The 23,680-nt window shown below is 30.2% G+C and overlaps 2 protein-coding genes across 3 annotated transcripts; one reads left to right on the top strand and one right to left on the bottom strand.

Moving 5' to 3' along the window:
• Nucleotides 1-454: 454 nt before the first annotated feature.
• On the bottom strand, nt 455-4,540 carry Nup107 (nuclear pore complex protein Nup107). Of its 2 annotated transcripts, none has more exons than XM_066744329.1 (5): nt 4,057-4,540; nt 3,044-3,126; nt 2,730-2,937; nt 1,490-2,667; nt 455-1,405 (listed from the first exon to the last, which is right to left on the bottom strand). In XM_066744329.1, exons 1-5 carry the CDS (start codon nt 4,235-4,237, stop codon nt 1,040-1,042), a joined length of 2,016 nt encoding a protein of 671 aa, XP_066600426.1. In that variant the 5' UTR covers nt 4,238-4,540; the 3' UTR covers nt 455-1,039. The 2 variants fall into 2 exon arrangements, with proteins under 2 accessions (XP_066600426.1, XP_066600425.1); XM_066744328.1 differs by having other exon boundaries at nt 457-1,405; nt 3,044-3,519.
• Nucleotides 4,541-4,820: 280 nt separating this feature from the next.
• Nucleotides 4,821-23,566, top strand: LOC136783947 (1-acylglycerol-3-phosphate O-acyltransferase Pnpla3-like). Its single transcript, XM_066744330.1, has 13 exons — nt 4,821-5,215; nt 5,997-6,109; nt 6,245-6,364; nt 6,679-6,867; nt 6,966-7,049; nt 7,124-7,297; nt 7,373-7,548; nt 15,281-15,438; nt 17,420-17,507; nt 17,589-17,679; nt 17,792-17,990; nt 20,750-20,950; nt 22,083-23,566. The coding sequence occupies exons 1-13, from the start codon at nt 5,056-5,058 to the stop codon at nt 22,151-22,153; spliced, it is 1,824 nt and encodes a 607-aa protein (XP_066600427.1). The 5' UTR covers nt 4,821-5,055; the 3' UTR covers nt 22,154-23,566.
• Nucleotides 23,567-23,680: the final 114 nt, after the last annotated feature.

Below are 23,680 nucleotides of genomic sequence, written 5' to 3'. Positions count from 1 at the left end.
ATCATTCTAGGTAGACGGCAATTACATGCGAAATGATAAATTGTCATATAATTTATCTAGTTTTACTTCAGAGTGTCTTCATTTCAAGCTCCTGAACATAATAAATGCTGTTTTATTTTCAAATTCTTATGGTTTCCAGCCCTGAAGTTTTCCAAATTACAACGGCCCTTACATGCATTAAAATCTAGATAACTTTTCATCAGACCTTTGGTTTCGGTTGCATCACTGTAACTAGACCCCGTATTCTGTAATCGCGAATTCGAGTACCTGCATTATTAGGTTCACTGTAACGTGAAGAAATTCAGGGCTTGAAACCTCAGAATTTGAAGAAAAAAAAGCAGTTTCCATGTTCGGGAGCTGGAAATGAATACACTCTGAAGAAAAATTAGATAAATTATGTGATAATTTATCATTGTTACATGCAATAGCCGTCTATCTAGAACGATTACTGCCTTTTTCTCTTCAAATTCTGAGGTTTCTAGACCTGAATTTCTTCACATTACAGTGACCCTTAGTGTGCACCAGTGTGCACTGAAAATATCTCTTTCCTCTGCTTTCATATTAATAATAAAAAGATAGAGATACACTCAGTATACGCACCAACGTAGATCTCCGAATTCACGATAACTTTAACGAAAATTTTCGGTGTCGGTACGGGCCGAAAATGATATATTATATTCTGCTGTTTGAAAAACGCGCGCCCTGTGTATTACTTTTAGTCCATAGTGATACCGAAAATTTTCCTTATAATTATACAATATAGGATGTCTGGTATCTAATTTACAATAAAAACTGTTGAAAATTCTGCATGTTTTAGATGTAGCGATCATGCGTTTGCATGCACCCACTCTTATAAAATACAAAACTTTATAGTGAGCTTTATTCATTGGCTTTCAAATGAAAGTCGCATCAGAAAACTTTTCAAGTTTGTTTATTATTCACTGAAAATTGTAACATTTAAGCTCATTATCTTCTTCGGATCTTAGAATTGGCGATAAGCTGGTTTTATAAAAAAGTAACATATTAATTGTAATTTGTACTATCTCGGATAACCCCATGGATCCTTTTTCTGGTCCATAAGAATCAGAGACGACTCACAGATTTTCTTAAAAATATCTCTTAACTTCCCTTTGGAAAATACTTTATATAACTGATATTCCTCGGCTGCTAACAGATCGGCCAAATCTATACAACCCGTGTGCTCATTCATTTCTGACATTACAGAATACACAAGCATCACGATTTTGGGTATACAAATCTCGCGTAAACTCTCCATTTCACGCTGTCTATTCTCCTCTTCAGAATTGTCACTACTATTCTTGTCGAAATTACTATAATTATTGTTATTAACCAGCCATCCGCCATTTGGAAATAAAAGTACATTAAACAATAACTGTTTTACTGCCTAAAAAACAATAATTTTATAATCAAAGCTACTTACTGATGTGGAACAAATATAATTATGTAAGAAAAAATTGACTAAAATTACCTTTGTATGGTGCTCCATTGTGCACCTCCATCGTTCGAACTCAATGTTGTACTGCGCTTTTTTATGATCGTAAGCCACTTTTTCGGTAAAAGTGGCATATGGTGATAAATCATCTAAGGGACTAGGTTTACCTTTATGGTAATGAATAAACCACTCAGAAAAGCCCTCTTGCGCATCAAGATAGGTTTGATAGGAAAGATACTCATGAATGGCGTGAGATGCCTTATTTGATAAATTATTTGTTATCGAAAGATTTGCCACAGCTCCACTGGTATTCGAATATTCGCTCATTACAGCTGTAATTGAGTCACTGGGAATTTTTTTAAAAGCTTTGCGCGCTGCGTCAATTTTATCGTTCATCAAGAAGTATCTGATCATTGCATTAGTTTGCCACAGAGCTTCCTCCCGTTGACACTTATAAAATAATAACCAATCCAAAGCATCGATTTTTTCCAAATCAGCATCTGTTATTTCTGCCGTTACGTCATCCAGGCATAGATCAGTATTTTTCTGGCGAATATTCTCTACAACTAATTTCGTTATTGCTTCTACATTCAAGTTAGCATCGTCAGCCGCAGTTAAACATTTCTTTCTTAGCTCGATATCCCTGATGTTTTCCAAATAACTGGCATAATTAATTATCTGGTCTTCTTGGGGTAATGTTGCCGTATAAAAAGCAATGAGAACCGGATCCCCCAGATCTATAAGTACCCTCACATAAGCAGACAAAACTTTCACACCTATTTTATCCTTAGTGCTGATTCCAACTTGCCTCAGGAAGAGTATTAGATGTGCTAGGAACCTGATAAATTGTGGATTCCAGTTGAACCGAGAGTTTTCCATTATGCTATCGATTTCCTCCATTAATTGAGGAATTTGATTCAGTATTAAGTATTTTTGAATAAGATGGTTTGGCATGTTTGCCTGCTCTTGAATATTGGAATTTTTTGAAGCATGCAACTCTTTGAAGATTTCATCCATGGTCATCTCATTTTGCCAGTACTCTTCAGGCATCTCTGTATAAGATGCTGCCATTACAGCTCTAACCTCTGCTTCAACCTTTAAGTCCAGCAACGTTTTCATGTATGCCCATAATGCATCTTGCCAGCATGTAACTACTGGAAGTAACTGTTGCAGATTTCCACAGAAACTGGCATATATAGCACGATAAAACTGCCCTGTAAAAAACAAAATTTTTAAATATATTTTAATCCATCTCTAGCTTCTTACAATGTCTTACCTATACGTGTATCCTTTGAAAGCTCCCAAGCACATAATTTCCATAATGCCCTATTTGGATTACCTTCAATTGGTAGTTTATCGCGAATCAATGGATTTTTATAATTCGGATCATGATGATGAATCCAGCCTAGTAAACACGCGGCTCTCCAAGGTTGTCCACAATGCATCGCTAATGCTTGCGCTTTTTGAAGATTACCGCATCTTATCTAAAAGTGAAAGAAATATTTAATATGCAACCACCTCTCAGTCTCAGTATACTCCAGAAATCTTAAATTTATGAGCAACATTAATGAATCATAAGAAACTTAGCACCTCAATAAACATTCTTCTTTCCAATCTACCATCATCTGCTCTATCCAAATCATGCAAAAGTTTTCCTTCCCTAACTGGAGCGTCTGGATCAAGAAATGAAACCAATTGTTCAGAAGACATATAGCTTAGCTCCAACATGCTATTGGTTAGTTGGTAAACTGTATTTTCCCATCCTATTGTTTTATCGGTAAAATATTCAATTTTTGGCTGATTTTCAGCTTGGTCAGATGCATTTTTTTCTAACCAGTCAACAATTAGCTGATATTCTCTAACAGAGCTTTCATTTCTATATAAATTCTCTACTACATCTTTTTCAGAAATATACTTAACATTGTCTTTGCTCATTTCACTACAAAAATTTGAGCTATTTAAACGATTTTGATACAGACAGTATATAAGCCTCCATGTATTTCTTTCGCTCTGAAGTGATAATTCTTCTTCTAAAGCATCCCAGTTCTCGATTCTAGATTGTACACCTAGAAACAATCTCTTTATTTATTCAATTAACATGCTATTGTACAAAAATACTGATGTTTCTTTCCATCTATTAAATGTGTCAGTTAAGTGATTCAATTGAGTAGAATTTACATAATATAAACTGTATACGAATGAATCGCTCAGACCCACTATAAGTAAAAAGGAAAAGCAGTTTAAGTTACATTATGTACAAAGTATTTGGTTAGCTCATACCAAAAAGATAAATTTATAGAATGAACAGTTTCAGGAATAAAAATTCTTACACAATATTTTTAATTAAGGTATAATGAAAAAGTTACTAAGAAAAAACAAATTGTTTCGTTCAAGGCTTCCTACGATCAAAATAACAAATGGACTTCTATTCCTTAAGTATTCTTTGAAAAGTACAGAGTATAACAGAAAGTTTTGATGTAAGGAATTTTTAATCCTTTATAATAATAAGCCAAGGGTTAGGTACAAATTTTATTAAAAATATTGATTGGTATATACGAAAATAATGAATTAATCAGCATCTTGTAAAATACATGTATACTCGCCTCTCATCGTTTCTAACGTATCGGTGCAATTTTGAATAAAATCTCGAATAGTATCAAACACTTGCGGTTCGGAATAATGATTTTGTATACTGTGCAAGAAATCATAGTATAATTTATTATTAGCATCTCGACATGTTTCTTCAATTTTTAAAAAAACACCAGTTACACCACTGTTATCCATTTTACTAATAAAAAAGTTTTACAGCTACTAGAAAAAGTTTAAATCTCTTTTTCCTGTTTATTGAGGTAAAGGAGGTTTTTATTTACCCCCCTAAATAGGGATGGCGACAGTCGGCAACACTTTTACTATCCGTGATGATCCGTGTCTCATGACTCTCATGAGTCTCATCTCGTGAGCAGTAATTTAACTATTTGAGATTGGTGCTTAGCAGTTGGTAACGCTGGCCATTGACATCGGTATTCATTTTCAATTTTTCGTCAAACTTGACGTGACTCGAGCTCGACTCGAACCAACTCGAACTCGGCTCACGTCTATTACGGCCCTGAGTATGTATGTAGTTATGTTACTACATAGTACACATATATATACATATAACATATGTACCAATTACCAGGGCTACTCCCTAGTTACCCTAGGTAGTAATTGATGATCATGGATCAGATTATTTCAAATCACCGCGTAAACAACCTCCCCCACCCCCCGGTATTGCCCTGTATTAATTATACATATGTATAACTACGTATGTATGTACATACTGTCGGATATTAGACGCATGCGCACTCTATGTTTCGGATGTCATGTCATCCAAATAGAATAGGCTTTACTTCGAGTGACGTCTTTGAATAGAGCATAAGCCTGATTACGATAGTTGGGTACGATTATTAAACGTGCGATCAATGACAAGTGGTGTAAAGTTTAAGTTGTATAAAAAAAAGGTTAAAAATCTTAGTGACTTGAAAGTAATATAAAGAAATAAAAGATTTTTACACGTAGCATAGCAAAGATACTTCGAATCTGTGTTTATCATTTGTTGAACAATGAATTTGTCATTTGCTGGATGTGGTTTCCTTGGTATTTACCATGTTGGTGTAGCGGTTTGTTTTAAAAAATATGCTCCGCACTTGCTTTTGGATAAGATTAGCGGTGCATCGGCTGGAGCTATCGCTGCCTGCTGTCTTCTTTGTGACTTACCCCTCGGTGAGCGAACTCCTTTGTGTAAATATCTAAATGATACATAATATCTTTATAGTAAATTTTTCTGCATTATAATTTCACTGATAATATTTGCTCTTGCTTCATCTTTTCATCTTTATATAGATATTATTTCAATTCAACCAATTAATCTATATTCTACGTATTTTCTAAGGTAGTTTTGAAAGAAGTTTTAAAATTTTAATAATACTGTCAATTATTCTGATCACGGTAACAAAATATTAGTTTTATCTATTGATAATAGTTATGACTAATAATGATAGAATTTAACTTTTTTGTATCAAAGAGGGAGGTGAAAGGGGATATAAACACACCACAAACTCAAGTGTTTATAATATATGTGAATGTGGTTTTGATACAAATAAACTCAATTCTAGCATCACTATCTGTGGCATTCTAAATATGTATTTCAGTGACATATTAAAGGAGAAACTAATAACTATGATCTATTTCTATCATCAATATTACTGTAACATAAGATAGTTATAGTTAAACAAAACTTTCGCTAGAATGATATAGCTGTTTTAGTCAATTTTCTATATTTTTATCTAGAAAAGTAATTAGTTTGAACAAACAAAAATATAACACTCATTACAAATTAAAGTTTGAATTAATTGCTTTAGGTTAATGTTGTATAAATATAACTGTTTAGTTTTTAATTTTACAGTACTAAAACTATATTTATCTTATATTTATAAAGTATTCTAAAATTTATATAAGCATACTAGTGTTTAATTTTAAATAATTCATTCTGCATTTTGTTTAGGAGAAATAACAAGTAATGTTTTACGTTGGGCTCGTGAGGCTAGACAAAGCACCTTGGGTCCATTTAGTCCATCCTTCAATGTACAGGAGATATTATTGGAAAGTTTGCAAAAGGTTGGTATAGATTGTGTAATAAACAAGACAATGAATTTATCTATTTTTTGTTAAATGTCTGTATGTGTGTGTGCCATTAATATTTATTTTCATATCTATATACCTTTGAATAATACTCAATACTTGTATTTTTAGTTTCTTCCAGAAAATGCACATTTATTAGTAAGTGGAAAATTACATGTTTCTTTGACAAGAGTATATGATGGAAAAAATGTGATTGTTTCCCAATTCAATTCTAAAGAAGATTTAATGCAGGTAACATTATTTATTTATTAATCTTTTATGAACTGTTTGATTTTAAAGTTTAATCTATTTTTCTGTTTTTACAAAGACATTTATGTACATCTAGTGACTAATTCACTTTTATCTAAAGTAAGCTTGGCGAACTCTGATCAAAGGAGATTAAGTTTTTATCAATTTAACATGCAATTGATTCAACGTATAATTAGCTCTACTGATAAATTTTATTCTTTTATCAAATCTAATAATTTCCTTTTGTTATTTCTGATTATTTATTTCTAGTCTTATACATTAGATTTTATTATAATTAATATAATTGTTTCTTACAGGCTCTTCTTGCTAGCTCATTCATTCCTCTTTTTTCTGGATTATTGCCACCCAGATTTCATGGCATTAGGTACATGGATGGTGGTTTTAGTGATAATTTACCAACACTTGATGAGAATACAATTACTGTTAGTCCATTTTGTGGAGAAAGTGACATCTGTCCTAGAGATGTATCTTCTCAATTATTTCATGTAATTTCTCAAATACTATTTAACTTTTTTTATAATATTTCTAAATTTCAACTGAACTTCTACAATTGTACTTTTATACCATACTACTTTTATTTCAGATTAATTTTGCAAATACAAGCATAGAATTATCTAGAGAAAACATGTATAGATTTGCAAGAATATTATTTCCCCCTAATCCAGAGGTAAGAAATTAATCTTTTATTTTACACTTTGATTTGTCAATAATGAATTCTATACGAAAGTTTTGAACACATAGATGCTTTCAAACATGTGCAAACAAGGATTTGATGATGCCTTAAGATTTTTACATCGTAATAATTTAATTAATTGTACACGGTGCCTTGCTGTACAATCTACATTTATCGTATCTGAAACTAATAATATGGAAGATTATGACCCAGAATGCATAGAATGCAAATTGCATCGACAGGTTTCAATATAATTATTTAAAAATTTACAATTAAATAAAATGACAATCTATTAATATTTTATTTTTCAATGACAGGAGGCACTTGTAGCTAATTTACCAGAAACTGTAATGACTATTTTCCAAGATGCCATAGATTCAGCTAATAAGGGCCTCTATAATTGGATATTTAAGCACAGGAGTGTAAAGTTACTGTCATTACTGAGTCTTCCTTACACTATACCAGTAGATGTAGTTGTTGCTACTTTTACAAAGTGAGTATCTTTTAATATATTTTATCTGTAATCTATAAAACATTTTGTTGCATGATAATTGCATAGTCTCTTCTGCTTGTGAAATAACCATTTGTTTTTATTAATATGGATTCCTATAAGTTTTGTTTTGTACATCTTATCGTTAAAAATATTTTATAAATTAAATTATTTTGTCCATTCGAACATCTTATTCGCTATGTGCAAATAGTACTATCATCTATGATACGTGTAAGCTCATACATTAATTTGGGAGCTATGAATTATTTTGGATTATTTTTTGACATGCAATTAAGGAAATAATTGAAAGTACATATGTTGAAGTAATATAACATAAGTAAATACGATATGCAAATTAAGTTAAAACATTATTGGTTATAACAATAGCTCTAAAAACTATTACATTACTCACAACGCTCGGTCACTTGATCGTTGCCGTTGGTTCAACAATTCCCTCTAAACGCATGCACATGGCGAATATTGACAAAACATTTTGATTTGAGCAATTAAATATGAAATTTTTAAATATAATATTAATAGATAAAAAGAAAAGAGACACACCTATGCCAGATTCATAGACTACACTCAATAACCTATTGCCAGTACTCGCAGCATCATTTTATTTTTAGCAATTGACTAATAGTAAATGCAGATAAAATGATGTCGCGAGTACTAGCAGAGAGAGAGAGAGAAAGAGAGTGAATTCCCGAGAATACAGCCATTATCGAATTCAATTATTATTAAGCCAAAGGTTTTAGATGGAGTTGAGATGTTAAAAAAAAACAAGACAAAAAATGGACTGTATTAAATTAAAGTCTATCCTTTGTTTAAGAAATTATTTCTGTTTTAAAAATTCTTTACTTCGATGTTAGTCAATGGAATTTCGCCAGTGATATCTGACTAATAGAACAACTTCGTCAAACCATTTTAATGATGGTTGGCAAATATAAAATTTCAATTAATGAATTAAAAAAAATAAATAACTTTCGTGTCAATGCTTCACCTTTAGAGCATCGGAGTTGCCAAGCACTTATCTAGTATTAAACTTGTAGTTTTTATGTGTTGAGAAACTATTTGGAAAATGAATTACAAAATGACGTTAACTGATAAGTCAATGCTTTGTAATAAAGGCAAACGTGGGAAGATGTACCCGATATTTCTAGTTTTTAATATAACAATAATATTTCAAAACTAATTTATAATTTATCAGAAATCATTCGATTCATGAAAAAATAACTATATAACGTCAAGCAATTTTTGAAAAAATTAAAAAAATAAACTTTGTTCAAATAATCACTATTTATTTTGTGATAACAATTCTGAATTGAAAAACTCCAGAGATGTAGTACTGATCAGAAATCTCTAAAAAAATTTAAAAAGAATGAAATCGGATTTAACATGATAAATTTTCATTTCGATTGCGAGATTGTTCGTCATGAGAAAAAGTAATATATCAATATAGTTAGGCTTTCCATCGAGATAAGGACGTATTAATCGAATCAGAATTAGTTGCTACATAGAGAGAGAGACTTTACAGTAATCTTAGATTGGTAATGTGTGGGAATGGAATTGTGATGCAGGCTCAAGTAGTATGGCAAGTCCCACGCAGTGAATCGATAAGTCTGATTCATACCAATACAGTGCAATCCAAATGAAAATGCGTAGTGTTGCATGTGCGCACTATCGGTAAAATTCTTCATTTTTAGTTGACTCTTTTCGTATACTTACAGTTACAAATATTTACATCACAGTTATCGTGTTGGTATGCAGCAAGCCTATACCAGTACACTTATTTCCATTAAGGAATTAGACCGCTCTAAAGCAAAAAAATAATCGGTATATTCTACAATTTTTTAGTCCAGTGCTGAAATAAATTAAAATAATATGAATATACATTTATTTTACTACTGTCAAACTAAAGAAAATATTTTATTTTTTTTATAAAAAAATAAATAAATAAAATGGTTGAAGTTCGGAGTTTTCCGTAGTCGTTTTATTTTAGGAACGGTCAACATACGCACAATTAATACAATTTTGGATTTATAATAAAAACTAAAATTATTTCGATTACGTATGTATATATAAATATCTATGGAAATACCTAAGAGTTTCTGGGTATATTGATTTCTTCGAAAATAGCGCGTATATTAATCTTGTTTCTCAGAATTTCGTGGAAACATCGTTAGAAAATTGTTTATAACAAAAATCTATTGTGTGAATATATAAAAAAAATTCTATACATTTTTGTAGAGAATCAAGTTCTGAATGAACAGTTAAAATTTGATATCAATAGATTAGGGGAGATCGGAGCCAAGAGGTTCTTTGTTTTGTGTATAATTTTCTATAAAATAATGAATAAAAAAAATTATTTGTACCAAGAATATCGACACGGTTTCAAACCAAGTCAGATTTCATTAGTGATGTGTACTAATGAAAATATTTCAATGCTATTATTCACAATGTCATATTTCACTTCTAAATGCTGACTTTTCTTCAAGGTCGACTTAGCTTCGGTCTCCCCTATTTTTTTGTGACGTGATCACACCCATTTTTAAAAAAAGTAATTTTGAGAAAAATTCGTTTAAAATGTTAAGTCAGATATAATGATAGCATGTATTAAAATACTCTCTTCATGAATTTTAGTACCGTACATGTTTTTATCAATAAAAATCTTTTGAGATATGATCTTTAAGACCCTAAAGTAGATTAAAAAAAATAGGTTTTTCGGTTTTTTGTTTATATTTTTTGGTAGCCTAACCCTTTAAACATATGAGTAACTTTAATTTCAAAATATTTTAAATCGGTATGGAAAGATGTCGACCCTGTAAAGATCAAGCAGCTAGTTTAAAAAAGGGCGTTTATTGTTATATTTGAGAATGGAAAAAAAATAAGTCTGATAGTAATTATCTCACCAGTGACAAACTGACGATATTACGTTATTATTCTCAAAGTCCAAGGATTGAGAATTTGATTTGATGATTAACCAGTACTATTTTTCTTTAGAACAAACAAAATAATAATGTTCATTTAACTTGAATTATGATATCAAATGATAAAAACAACTAACGATCATTGAATGCTACAACAGAAAAAACAGATGCAAGCTATTGCGTAATAGCTTATTTATATGGAAATCAACAAAATGCTTGTTTGCAATTCGAAGTTTATACCTCTTCAGAGGTGTGTAGTTGATCTAAGAATTTATTATTGCACGGATATGTGCACATCAAAATACGTTGATATTGTTTAAAGGTCGATCCCTAGCTCTCCGTTTCGTACAGTTTCGTCTTCTCTAACCCGGAAGTTAACGACAGATTTCTTTACACCATTTTCCCTCATTTTCATTGTATGTGCACCTGCCATTAGAAGAGAAGTATATTACATTTACTGTGCTTGATCCAAATGCTATGTCGGCAGAGACAAAATTAATTGTTTTAATGTAATAGTGTAGAAATGTAACAAAAGATCGAAAAACAAACAGTTTTTAATTTTTGTTATTGGTATTTTCTTTATAAAAAATTTAATTTTTATACGTACTGTTGAAAAGCAAATGAAAACCACTATTAACCTGCAGGCGGCCGGAAAGTGCCGATCGGCACACTTCAAGGTTAAGCCTTTATGTCAGGTCCATTGGGAACTTTTTCTATAGAAAAATAATTCAAAGTATGACTTATGCACGCTCACCAAAATGCCGGCCGCCTACAGGTTAAAAAAAACTATATTTTATTGCACCTCTAAAGTGTCTGAGAAAATCAAATGTCAAAATATTTAAGATTAACCCAAGAGTTGCTTTGGGTGTGAACATTTTTGAAATTTAGTTTATATTCTGGATATTTTAAAAACCTCTTTAATGAAAGTGGCTTCATCCCAAAATGTTCATTTGTTCAAAAGATATTCAAGAAAAACTTAACAAATAATTTTTTAAATTAACTCTTTTCGAAGACGTGATAAAAATCTGTATGTTAGTTATGTATATAAGCAATTGAGCTTCATCCTCCCTGAATAATGATCATACTCAGTTTTGTTATTTCGTCCACGGAATTTATAGAATATTCGATGGCAAAATAGAGAAGCAATTGTTAATGGATTTTGAAGAAAATAGTAAGCATAGAAACAACTGTTTATGTAGAATTTATCGACGTTAGTGTAGCTGATTGTAAACAAAGTACTCCTTTTATGTAAACAGTCATTTCAAATGGAAGGATAGCGAAATCTCTAAGGACTTTACCGTACACTTTCATCGACGCATATTCTAAATTAATAAAATTTTGTAAAAAACTAAATGTATTATTTGCTATTGGCCAACGATAATTGTTTTTACATAAACAAATAATTCTATCCTTATAAATTTCATTATTATCCAGTGACAATTGCGATAGTATTTTTTCGCAAAAATTTGTACAATTTGTGGGAACGAAGTGCAAAACTGAGCAAGACTATCCAATAGATGATCTAAGTAGGATAGAGCTCAGTTCTTAATTTATACAGAAATGTTGAGGAAGGGAAATGCATATTAATTGAGTTCCCGTGATAAATTCAGATTGTATTAGTCAGATATGTGTGTGACTTAAATTTGAAATAAATAAATTCCTATCTTATAATCAAATAAATTATGTTGAAACATCAAATAGTTGATAAATGCAAAATATAAAGAAAAATATTTCAGTTTTATATTTGCATCGCAAGCCATTTTATCATTTGTAATCTTTTTCATGTTTTCTTTTAAAGTTAATTTTTCTAATATTAAATTTGTATTTTTTAAGGATTCATTTATTGTCTCAAAAATATATTCTAAAAATTCACAGCCTTGATTTTTTTAAATAATGCTTAAAATTAACTTATAGAAACACTTTTTTTCTAAATAAAAAAATATTAGAATAATGAATTGGTATAACATACTTTTTATAATTAAAATGTTTTAAAAATAGAATTGAACAAAAAAATAAAATTATTTTACCAGAAAAGCTAAGTTAAAAAAGAAAATGAAGAAATGCAAATAATAAAATAGCACTCGACATAAATACAGAGTATATGGACATCCATGCGCTTCCTAGGGGGTACTATTAAACCCACTTTCCTCGCAAAACTACGTAACATAAAATGACGTGTTTCATATCACGCTCGACAGCTGACGTTGGCCACGCAGTATCGTTGCAAGTGCAAAGAAACACTTGATACTGCTTAATAATTCCACTTTAAAACCAGCAAATAATCTTTCAGTGTCATCTCATTTGCATTATAAACGTGTATATGCGCGGAATTTCCTTGCCTATTACCACACACCACACACATTGTCTCATAAACATCTCGTAGTCTCAAATGTATTGCATGTGAATTTCCACCAAAGCGGAAGTGCAAGAATTTCGTTCTTGTACAAAGAAATATGATTGAAATTGTTGTCAATTTTTCACTTTTTTTTTCAAATGTGATGCAAATAATTTAATTTGTCTCCTGTTTTCTTTGATGCTGTGTTTTAAGGATGTTGTCTCCTGTTATGCTCTGTTTTCTAAGGTAAAAAAGGTGCGAGTACACAACGTGTGAAATACACGTGCGACCTGTGGAATTGTGCAACACTGCGGAGTGGATTTTCTAATGTAATAAAGGTACGAGTACATGACGTGTGAAATACACGTGCGACCTATGGAACTGTGCAACATTGCGGAGTGGATGCGTCGAGTATGGAACTTTGGAGTGGACACACCGCGCGTGTATTTCACGCGCCTTGTACCCGCACCTTTAGGAAAAATATTGACAATTGTTGAAGCTGATTACGTCACTTGTAGTCATCTGAAACACACAAAATACAAATTGATTCTTGGTCGATAAATTTGTCGTTAATTCTCGCAGGAAGCAGAAATAATCATCTTTGTGCATAAATAACAAACTGTCTTAAAAATAAGAAATTATTGTTATAAATTAATAATTATGGTTCCTACTAGTTACAAGTGTGTAGAATAATAATGTAAAAATTTTGACTCGATCAGTTCAGATTTTGTTTAAATAACTTCAACCGGAAAAATGTAGTTTCGAGAAAAACTTACTTAAAGTTTAAGCTGCAAATTTGTATAGAAAATTTGTACTTTTACTAATTAACTGTGTACCTAACGTATACATTATACGTTCGGTTTCTTCGTATGCATCATTTTCAGTCACTTTGTTAGATCTGTGACTTGGTTTGGCCATTTTGTAATTTTAGACATGGTTTGCATTCTGCTCTTACAATTCGCACACTGTTGTTCATTTTAATTTATAGGCAATAGTAGTTAAATTGATTTTATCACCCAAAATATTGGAATTTTTAAAATAAGCATGATTTCTTCATTAAAAGTATATACATAAATTGAAACCTAGGTAGCAATTTTCAATACATTTTTCTCAACATGAATGTGTTTGTAGCTAAATTCCATTCGCAGTGATTAAAGATATCTTTCACAATTTTTTCTATTTTTTTCACTTGTGCAAATATACGAACTTAATAGACCAAGGTCAAAGGTATATTACACTCAGGTAAAGAGTGTGCGATTTGAGGCAACTGAAGCTTTGGTAAACACAGACGTACACACATCACTTATTTACGGACGCTATACAACATCTTTTGTATCTTGTTTGTCAATATTTCGAATTTTATTCTAAACTTTTAACAGTGTATCCTCAATATGCTATATATTCGAAATAAGCTAAAAAATTCAGTTTTTTGAAGTCCGAACAGAAAACTACATCCTTAAAGAACAGGAATTAGTTTTAACGTCCTTAACAACACAAATGCGAATATCACTCGTTATGTTCTCTAGATATTTCTTATTTTTAAATATTTTTATGCACTTTCCAGCTTTTCTACTTCGAATAAAGAATTATAATTTTAATAATACTAGAGTAGCTTAAATTGCTCTTTTATAGCTAAAAAGTAATCACGTATCCTATGTGTATGTATAGGACGTCCCAAACATCAGGGAAATAATTTTAACTATATATACTCCTGACACTATTTGAAGCAAAAGACTGCTGATACACATACCTTGTTCAAAAAAATTATTCATTTGGGCCAGACTTATAAGAGGAATAAAAAACTATAACAATGGTGTTAAAAATTAAATATTTATTAATTTAAATATTTTTTATGTTAAAGTTTTTAAATATTGTTTATAATTTTCCTCCTTACGGTTATACCAATTTAAACTCTATTCACTCTCTCTCTCCCTCTCGATCTTGAACTTGATCTTGATCTCGATCTCGATCTCTCTCTTGATCTCCCAATAATTATGTGCAATTACCTCCACCATGCGCTCTCCTTCCATTTCCGATCCTGACGCGTTTTACATGGAGCATCTTATGTAAAATGAAGCATTTAACCATTCATTAAACTGCCAATCTCGTCCATGTTGTACCGCGCGTATAACTTACAAAAATTAACATGATAAAAGCATTGTATATGTATGTAAATATTGGTTAAAGTGGAACTTTATTTTCAATGAAAGATTGCTGGCGACCTAAAGGTTAACCTTTAGTCTGCCTGTATTTTTTCATAAAAATAATAGTTATTTTTCTTTCAAAGATTTTTCAATATAAATAACATATGTAGTTAATGCATTGTCGAGATTACTATGAAGCAACTATAGTGGCTTTACTGGCAGCTTAAAGGTTAATACGATATACAAAATTATACTTTATTATTTAAATTATTGTTATTATTAGTTTGTAAAAATTTGAATTCATACTTTCTACTTATTTGTTTTAGATTATTGATGACCGTTCCTAAATTACGGTCAAGTCTTGCTGATTTGACCAAATTTTTCTTGGAGCAAATGAGTCTTCTTTTCCCAAAAATCACCTTTTATTATCAACAATTACCGCAAACTATACAGTGTCAAGTGGCTATAACAGAGTATGGATCAAGTATGTATAATTATATTTTATTAACTTGATTATAAGGTACTAACTTTCTGAAATGTACATATTATATTAACTCCTAAATGTCTGAATAACTTAAAATCTTGCTCAATTTTAAGTGAAAACATTTTATTGCAACCGACATTGATTTTCATTGGCAGTGGGTGTACTAAGTGTCTTTGAGTACGCTCTTTAAGATGTTAGCTATTTAGAGAGCATAAAAATGTCAATTTATATTGTTTGTTTACAATTGAAAATAAAAAACTTGTTTTTCACAGCGTTTGTTCTATTACAATTGCAGATTATTAGTGGAAAGAAGTGTTTGTTTATGTTACTCAATGTGTAAACATGTTGTTGACATTTCTACTTTCAAAACATACGCGTTACACCTTGTTGTTCTTTGTTATCAAACGACAATCTCAAAATTACAGTCAAATTGTATTTTACCTCTTAATCGATTTTTTAATAATTTATTTCTCTTACCTTTTTATTCTGTATAGTTTCTGTATTCCATGTTTCAAATTTTTTTAAATACATATCAACATTTTTTGTAATACAAAAATGACGTCTTTAAAAACAAGATAAATCACATTTTCATGCAAGGAATTAGTAATCTTTTATTAATTTCGTATTCTCTAAATAGTATAAATGTAAAAAAAATAAGAGCATATAATATAAAAGTAGAAAGAGTATTAGAGCATCAAAAAATCTGTATATTAATAGCCAGAGAACGGTTTTGACTATTTGTGTTTATTATCTTGATAACAAAAAATCAAAACATTGTGCAGGTATATATTAGAAGTAGAGGTTTTGACAACAGTTTGATGCATTGAATAATATAAATATAAATTTTGTTTCACAAATATTCTGCAATAGTAATAAAGTAAACGCTGAAAAATGCGTCTATTATTTCTGAACGTAAACAAAACCGTATAAATTGACATTTTCAACCTTTTAAAATAGCTGCATTGTAAAAATTAGACCTAAATACATTTACTGCCAGTGAGGTTCAATGTTGATATGAATAAAATATTTTCACTTAAAATGCAAGATTTCGTAATATTCAGGTGTTAATGGCTTGAAGGTACTTAGGATCTACACAAAATTTCAATCAAGGAAATTTTGTAAAAGATTAGAATTATGAACTTTTTTAAGCGAAGCAGACATACTGCTTTAATCTTGCTTTAGCTTAATGCAGCCAATTGTTTGGAAAATAATAATTAGTCAAATTATAAACAATTATGTATTTTTTATCTTGTCGATAATTTTCGAAAAAGGGATTCTATCTTGGGTTAAAGCAAAGTCTAAAGAATAATTTGAAACAAAATGCAATCAAATACACTTAAAAAGGTAGAATTCATTAATTAAAATGTTTGGCTCTACAAAGACAAATTTTCAAAATATTTAACCAATACAGAATCATGGCTCGGAAATTTTAAAACTTTTCATCTGCTTATATTATTGTTACTAATAGGGATTCCTAATCAGTGACTATCGTAAGTAGTTTAAAGGTGTAAAAATTTCCGATATCTCTGTTAGAGAAAGACAAGTGATAGTTGATTTTGTTTACTAAAACGTAAGATAAGAAGCATTTATTTATTTGTTGCCTAATCAGATTTCTGCATTGGTAAAACAGTTTAAAATTTGTTTGAATATAGTTTTATTTTTTAATCAAGAAAATCTTCGTTTTTAGGTCTACTTGTTTGTTTTTGTTCTCAAATTACTTTTTGAAATTTGCTGTAGCCTTAGATGATGTCCCGTTTTAAAAATCATTTAAAGAAAGAAAAATATATTTGTTTATAATTTTTGTTTTGGATTGTTTTCTATTTTGGAGAAATCGAGCTGTATTAGGTTAAAGTACGGTGAAGCAAGTGTTTTTGCTCCCTTTAAAAAAGTTCATATTCTTAATATTTTAGAATATTGTTTTGATTGTTGAAAGTTTTCGTCGGTTGAGAATGCACATAATAAGACTTATTTTTTTTTATAGAAATTTACAACATGGAAATAATAGATGAAACGGATGCAATTTTTAAGAGACAAAAGAGTTTAAATTTGACTTTACAGTATAGTGACTTGTAAGTAATAAACATTTCTTTTTATTTTTAACATTTTGTATTTAAACAGCTCTATTAAATATTTTTATTTTCAAATGTAAGGCACAAATGGAAAGAAGATAATAAACCAAATGGATTAATAAATATGTGCGATTTGACTTCAGCTGATGATACATTTGACAACATATTGCAAGTGAGTAATTATTTATAGTTAACTAGCGTGTGTTATTTCTATCCTTTCTTAAAAGAAATATTTTATGGTAATTGTTTGTCGTATTTATCATAATTATTATTTTTAATAAAAGGTGACTGCTGACCATGAAGCGTTGATGGCCTATTATTACATGGATGAAAACAATAAAGTTCAAGTGACCGAGATATTTGATGTGACGAATTCAGAGCCGTCAGTTATGCTATCAACGGAAGAAGTGAAGAACAATATGAAGTTACAATTTGATGAATGGGATGAGCTAATGTTAATGTCACAGCATACTTTGTCTGATTGTAAGTTGAGCTCTTGATTAACAATTCTTTTTTATTAATTAATAATTTGCTGTTGAATATATCATTATTTTCTGCAAACCTAAAAACCTAGATAGAAGAGCTGACTCTGAGAAAATTATTTATACAATTTTTTAATATTGTTAATACTTATCGACTTACATAAACAAAAATATATAGGCCAAAAAGTTATATAAATTGTTGTACTTTTAGGTAGGTATTAACTTTTACACTGTCGGTGCTTCCCACGAGAATTTTCAAATGTTTTATGACCATTTTAACTATTAACAATTTATTTGTATTTAAAAGTCAGAATAAGCGTTTCGAGTCACTTCCGTGGCACCTGATAGTTCAAAGGTTAATAATATTATATAGATTTGTAAATTTTTTTGCAGATATATGACAATAATACTAATAACTTTTCTTAATGTGGCTAATATTTTTTGAGTTACACGAAACTCCATTAACCTTTAGAGAGCCGGCATTTTATATGATATATGACCATAATAAAATGGGTTGAAAAATACTTAATACCATGGATTGATTACATAGAAAATCTGGTTAAAAATTGAGCCAATATATTATCTTTCCGGCCCTCCAAAGGTTAACATGTAAATTCCTTAGGTAGATAATTTACAAATATTTTTACTCACCTGATTACACATTAATCCTTAGCTCTGCCACTGGGGGGGGGGGGGGGGGGGGGGTAAATTTAAGCCCAGCCGTCAGCAAGTTTAATTTAAACACTTTTAGCCGAAGAAATAGGGACCTCTTAAGTTTAAAACTTATATTGAATACGCAGTAAAATATAAAATTATTTATTACTAAAAATGTGAATCATTTTAAAGTTAAAAATAATTTTCTTTAGCTTTGACTACTAAACGACTTTTTTTCTTAATAAAATGCATTTCACAAGTATTCCATTCCAGTTTTGCCTCTTTATATTAAAAAATAGAAGAGTTATGATATTTTTACTTGAAAATTTACAATTTTTTTTATATTGCATAAAGTTTTTGTGTGTATATGCCAACACTGTCTGTTAATAGAATACCTTACATAATCAGAAATATTTTTGCAAGTTAATAAAGTCAAAAACAGCTTAGTAACCCCATTTTTATACGATGGGCTCGGAAATGCTCCAGTGGCAGTTATGTTCTTTGGAGAAGAGTGGCAGCTAAGGGTTAATTGTACGAATTAATTCTCGGCCCTTACGTTTACTGACGACACTAATAATTTTAATTAGAGTATATGTTCCTTGGTATATGTATAGTTCATTTGAACCGCCATTCTATAGTTTCGGAAAAACCTATAATATTTTATATTCTTGTAAATATAAGTTAGATTAGCAATAGTGCGCAAGCAATGTCGATCGAAATTCAGTATTAGAGGTATTGTTTTTCTTTCACTGTCTAACTCGAAAAAACTGTCGGGGACCATTACTGTAGGATTTAATCATAAACAAATAGTCAAATTAAGTGGCGCAGTAAAAAAGAAAAAGTCTTTTATAGACAAGGGAACAAGACCTGTGATTTTGTTGCACCACAACGTACGAACACATAGAACAAAATCTACATTAGAAATCATTTCAAGTTTAGGTTGGGAAATTATCCCTGCTGCGGTGTATTTCCCAGACCTCGTCTCATGCGATTTTGAGCTATTCTGGTCATTGTAGCGTCACTTATAAAATTCGCACTTTCGATTAGCCAATGAATTTAAGAAATGAATCAATAAACTCATAGCATCAATACCTTCATCGAGTTTTTCTGAGCTATGTCGAAAATTATCTGAAATGTGGCAAGATTAGTACAGAAAGTGAAGAAGATTACTTTATAAAGTAGATGATTAATAATTGTGAATAAAAGTAATAGTAATATAACATTTAATAGTTCGAGAATGAATTTACACCTAAACACGGTTTCATATAATTTGAAATATTTTAACAATATTAAGAAAAGTTATTGCAATTTTGTTTTTACTATCATCATATGTATAAAAACCTTATAAATTCTTTTAATATTATTATTTAACAAATTGCATAATAATTTATGGACCCTCATGGCCTAAGTATATTGTTATGTAGCTCGGTAAATATTGACATCATTAACAAATGTTTTAAGAATTTTTTTCTCAGCATTTACACTTCTATCTAGGGGTTTTAGATAGCCAGGAGATAATCAGGAAACCAATAATAAAAGAATGTATAAGAAAAACCAATCGCTGACCGCACATGAAATATTTTTATTGCATAGAAAACGCTTTATTCCATTCAATCACAAATGAATCCATGGCTTTAAAGACAACCAAAGATTTCATTTCGAGTCTTTTTGTACTCTTATAATATTATTTTTTTTGTCACTAAATGTTTAGGTATTACTGAAAAATTTAGTTAATGTTTAGAACTGTCATATTAAAGTATACCATTACATTGCTGTTAGTGATGTTTTACAAGATTAGGATGTAATATACATTTAGCTTGTTTTCGGGAAGCCCGCCATTTATTCACTGTTCCTGACGCTCTCACTGTTGTTCGTGGAGCAAAGCATCGTTAAGTAACGCAAGGGTTCCCCGAAATCAGTGGTATCTGGGCTAAATTCACCTCATAGCATTTTTTGTTTCTATTTTTAAGCCAACCGATTCATTTGTGAGCAAGTTAAATAAAATAATTTATATACGACAATACTTATTATTGAATTGTGTCTAGTTTTGCTTGGATCCTCCCTTTTATATTAATTTATTATATTTTTATTGTATAATATTTTTAGCAACCAATGACTTGGCTTTAACCGAAGAAAACCAACAGAGTATTGAAAATCTATCAGATATTTCATTGGAAGGTGAAGTGTTTGGTAGCTCAAATATTTTCTCCGATCCAGAAAGCGAATGGAACATGGATAATAATGCAGAGGAGCAGCAAGTATCCAAAGCCAAAGATAGTCGGCCAGAAGTGGACCAACCATTAGCAAGTACATATTCCAAACATTATATTTAATGTGTTTATACATTACACAGGCACACAAAAGAGTGGTCAGCATATTTGAGTAAACCTACCTATCCAAATGTGTTTGATGGCCTGAATCCGAATCCGAAATCGGTTTGTGGTTGATCCATCACCGAAATCTTAAGTAAATTGCGAAAAATCGTATTCGTTGATATAAGAAATTGCAAAAACATTTTTTTTTACTTGAACGAAACTATACGCAGCTTAATAAATCTTTTCGAGCTCATTCAAGCCCATAAATAAAATTGTTCGGTATTTTTGACAATTTTCCTGTATTTTTTACGATTTTTGTTAAATATGTAAAAATAGAGCTCAATTCAATACAGATTTAGATTCAGTATATCAAAATACATAAAATATATACTTCGTTTAGGCAAATAAAAGTTTTTGTAATTTTTTATATCAATTCGCGTCTAACATCATAGTCCGTCGACCTTTCTGGTGAGGATTCTTTAAACACTCGTATACCTGCATAAAAATTCTGCAGTAGAGTTTTTAAACGGTTGATTCTTCGCATTTTAATAAGTTTTTGAAGGCTAAATATCAACAAGGCATGTATAATATGTTTAAAAATATGTAATAAAAATAGGAAACTCATAAATTATGTTGAAGTAACATATAAGATATTTTGATTTGGGCTAACCGGGATCCATAATTTTTCGAAGCAGTCAAAGCACGTTTTGAACTAAGATATTTTCCTTACATGCTTTTAGACAAATTTCACATACCTTATCGGTATCTAGCATTCTCAAAAAATTATTAAAATGCAAAATATTAACCGAATACAAGCTGCTGCAGAAATTTTGTATAGGTATACGAGTGTTCAAAGAATCCTCACCAGACGTACAAAGGGCGACGGACCATGATGTTAGACGCGAACGAATGTGACTTTTAGTGATATCGAGTGGTTTTTCGTAATTTATTCGAAATTGTGGAGATGTATCAACCAAACAGACTTCGAATTCGAATTCAGAGCGTCAAAATACACAAGGATGGGTGAGTCTAGTCAAATTTACTGGCCACTTCTTTTTTTGTGTACCGATGTTTTTATTAACAAAGTTTATTCAATTGTAATATGTGCAATAATTATATTCCAGTAAGTGGGAAGATCAAATCAAGAAATGTATTTGTTGCTTCAAATAACCAGTCAAAAAATTTTACTTCATGACAAAAGCCGGAATATAACCTGTTCCACAACGAAGAAAACTTTTAACACTGAGAGAAATGTTAATTTACACATTATTACCAGCTCATACGAATGAGTGATAGACAGCTTATATAAGATATTGTAAACAACAAAAAACAAAATATTAGATAAAGCGAAATGCCTTTTGCATTAAGGTATATTCAGTATTTTTTATAAATTAATGTTATACTGCTAACTGCAATATTGATATTGATATAGAAAATTTTATTACGATTTCATAAATTTAACAAAAAGAGACTGATATTGGCGCTTAACATGTCGTGAAATATACTGAGACATTAGTAGTTTAAATATTTTGAATTTTAAGTTTAATTTCATCTTGCCAATGTTATTGAAAATTATAAAACGATATATTAGTTGCCCAATATTAGAAGGGGAATTAAATATAAACAGAGCTATATCTATTAAAAAATTTTAAGTACATGCAGATTGTTATGGTTTTGATTTTCCTATAACATTGTAATTTTCAGAGAGGAAAGAAATAATTCGAATTCTTATCTCTCCCTTTAATTTCATTATAAATCGTGAATGAGAAGAAGATACACGTGTTCGTGAAATAATGAATTATTATATACTTATTTGTTGCAAAAGATGTAGTGAAACGGACCGAGATCTTCAGAAGATTAATAAACAAAATCAGGGAATAAACACTATCAAGTATTTATATTTATGCATGGAATATGTAAGATGTTATATATATCATGGAAAGGAGTCAAAACCAAAATTAACCATCGACACTCGTCAACAAGAGCATCACCAGGAATAATGATCGTGAATTTTGTTTCTAATTTTTTCCCGCACTGTACAAAACTTTTTATGTCATGCTAAGACATAAGGTTTTGATAGCGTTTATTCCTTGATTTTGAATATTAATCTTCCGAAGATCTCGGTTGGTTTAACATCTTCCTTTACAAAAAGTAGCTGTATGATGATCCGTTGCTCCACGGAAACGTGCACCTTATTCTCACAAATGGTTTAGTTTGCGATTGAAGGGAAAGGAGAGACTTTAAATTATCTCTGTACTCACTATAAATGACTAAGGAACAAAAAAATTGAAACTGTAACGAACTACAAATCTTCAAAAATTGTTCAGAGACCTGGTCCCTTTTATATTTGATCCACTTTCTTATATTCATAGTATACGAGATGTAGATAAAATATTGGTATATTTATATCAGAATAATTATCTCAAAGTAATAATACACAGTTATATATTTTTGTACATAATTGTATATATTTACTTCATTTTGTTAAATGCTATAATATTTATAATAGGATAGAGCAAGATTTTTTTTTGTTTAAGTGCATACAGCTGGGTCTGAATGCTAATTATAAAAGATGATTTTATTTATCATTACAGAATATTATAATTATACTTGAATACTTTGTAAAATTTGATTTTTATTAGATCAAATTTAACAAAATGAATGCTTAATCTATTGGATTTAAAATGCATTTATCACATAGTATTCAGTATATCCAACTATA

This window comes from Prorops nasuta, unplaced genomic scaffold (assembly GCF_024137725.1).
Source record: "Prorops nasuta isolate Cenicafe-Biocafe unplaced genomic scaffold, Cenicafe_Pnas_1.2 PNAS00038, whole genome shotgun sequence".
Taxonomy (NCBI): Eukaryota; Metazoa; Arthropoda; class Insecta; order Hymenoptera; family Bethylidae; genus Prorops; species Prorops nasuta.
This window is presented reverse-complemented; position numbering and strand designations above follow the sequence as displayed.

Bases quoted from the DNA above. Each gene is read 5' to 3' on its own strand.
- Nup107 (XM_066744328.1), bottom strand. From the start codon at position 4,237: ATGGATAACAGTGGTGTAACTGGTGTTTTTTTAAAAATTGAAGAAACA. The intron at 3,520-4,056 runs GCGAGTATACAT...GATTGTTTCTAG, and splicing joins TACGTTAGAAACGATGAGAG to GTGTACAATCTAGAATCGAG. The intron at 2,668-2,729 runs GTAAGACATTGT...TGTTTTTTACAG, and splicing joins TTCAAAGGATACACGTATAG to GGCAGTTTTATCGTGCTATA.
- LOC136783947 (XM_066744330.1), top strand. From the start codon at position 5,056: ATGAATTTGTCATTTGCTGGATGTGGTTTCCTTGGTATTTACCATGTT. The intron at 6,868-6,965 runs GTAATTTCTCAA...CTTTTATTTCAG, and splicing joins TATCTTCTCAATTATTTCAT to ATTAATTTTGCAAATACAAG. The intron at 17,680-17,791 runs GTGAGTAATTAT...TTTTAATAAAAG, and splicing joins CATTTGACAACATATTGCAA to GTGACTGCTGACCATGAAGC.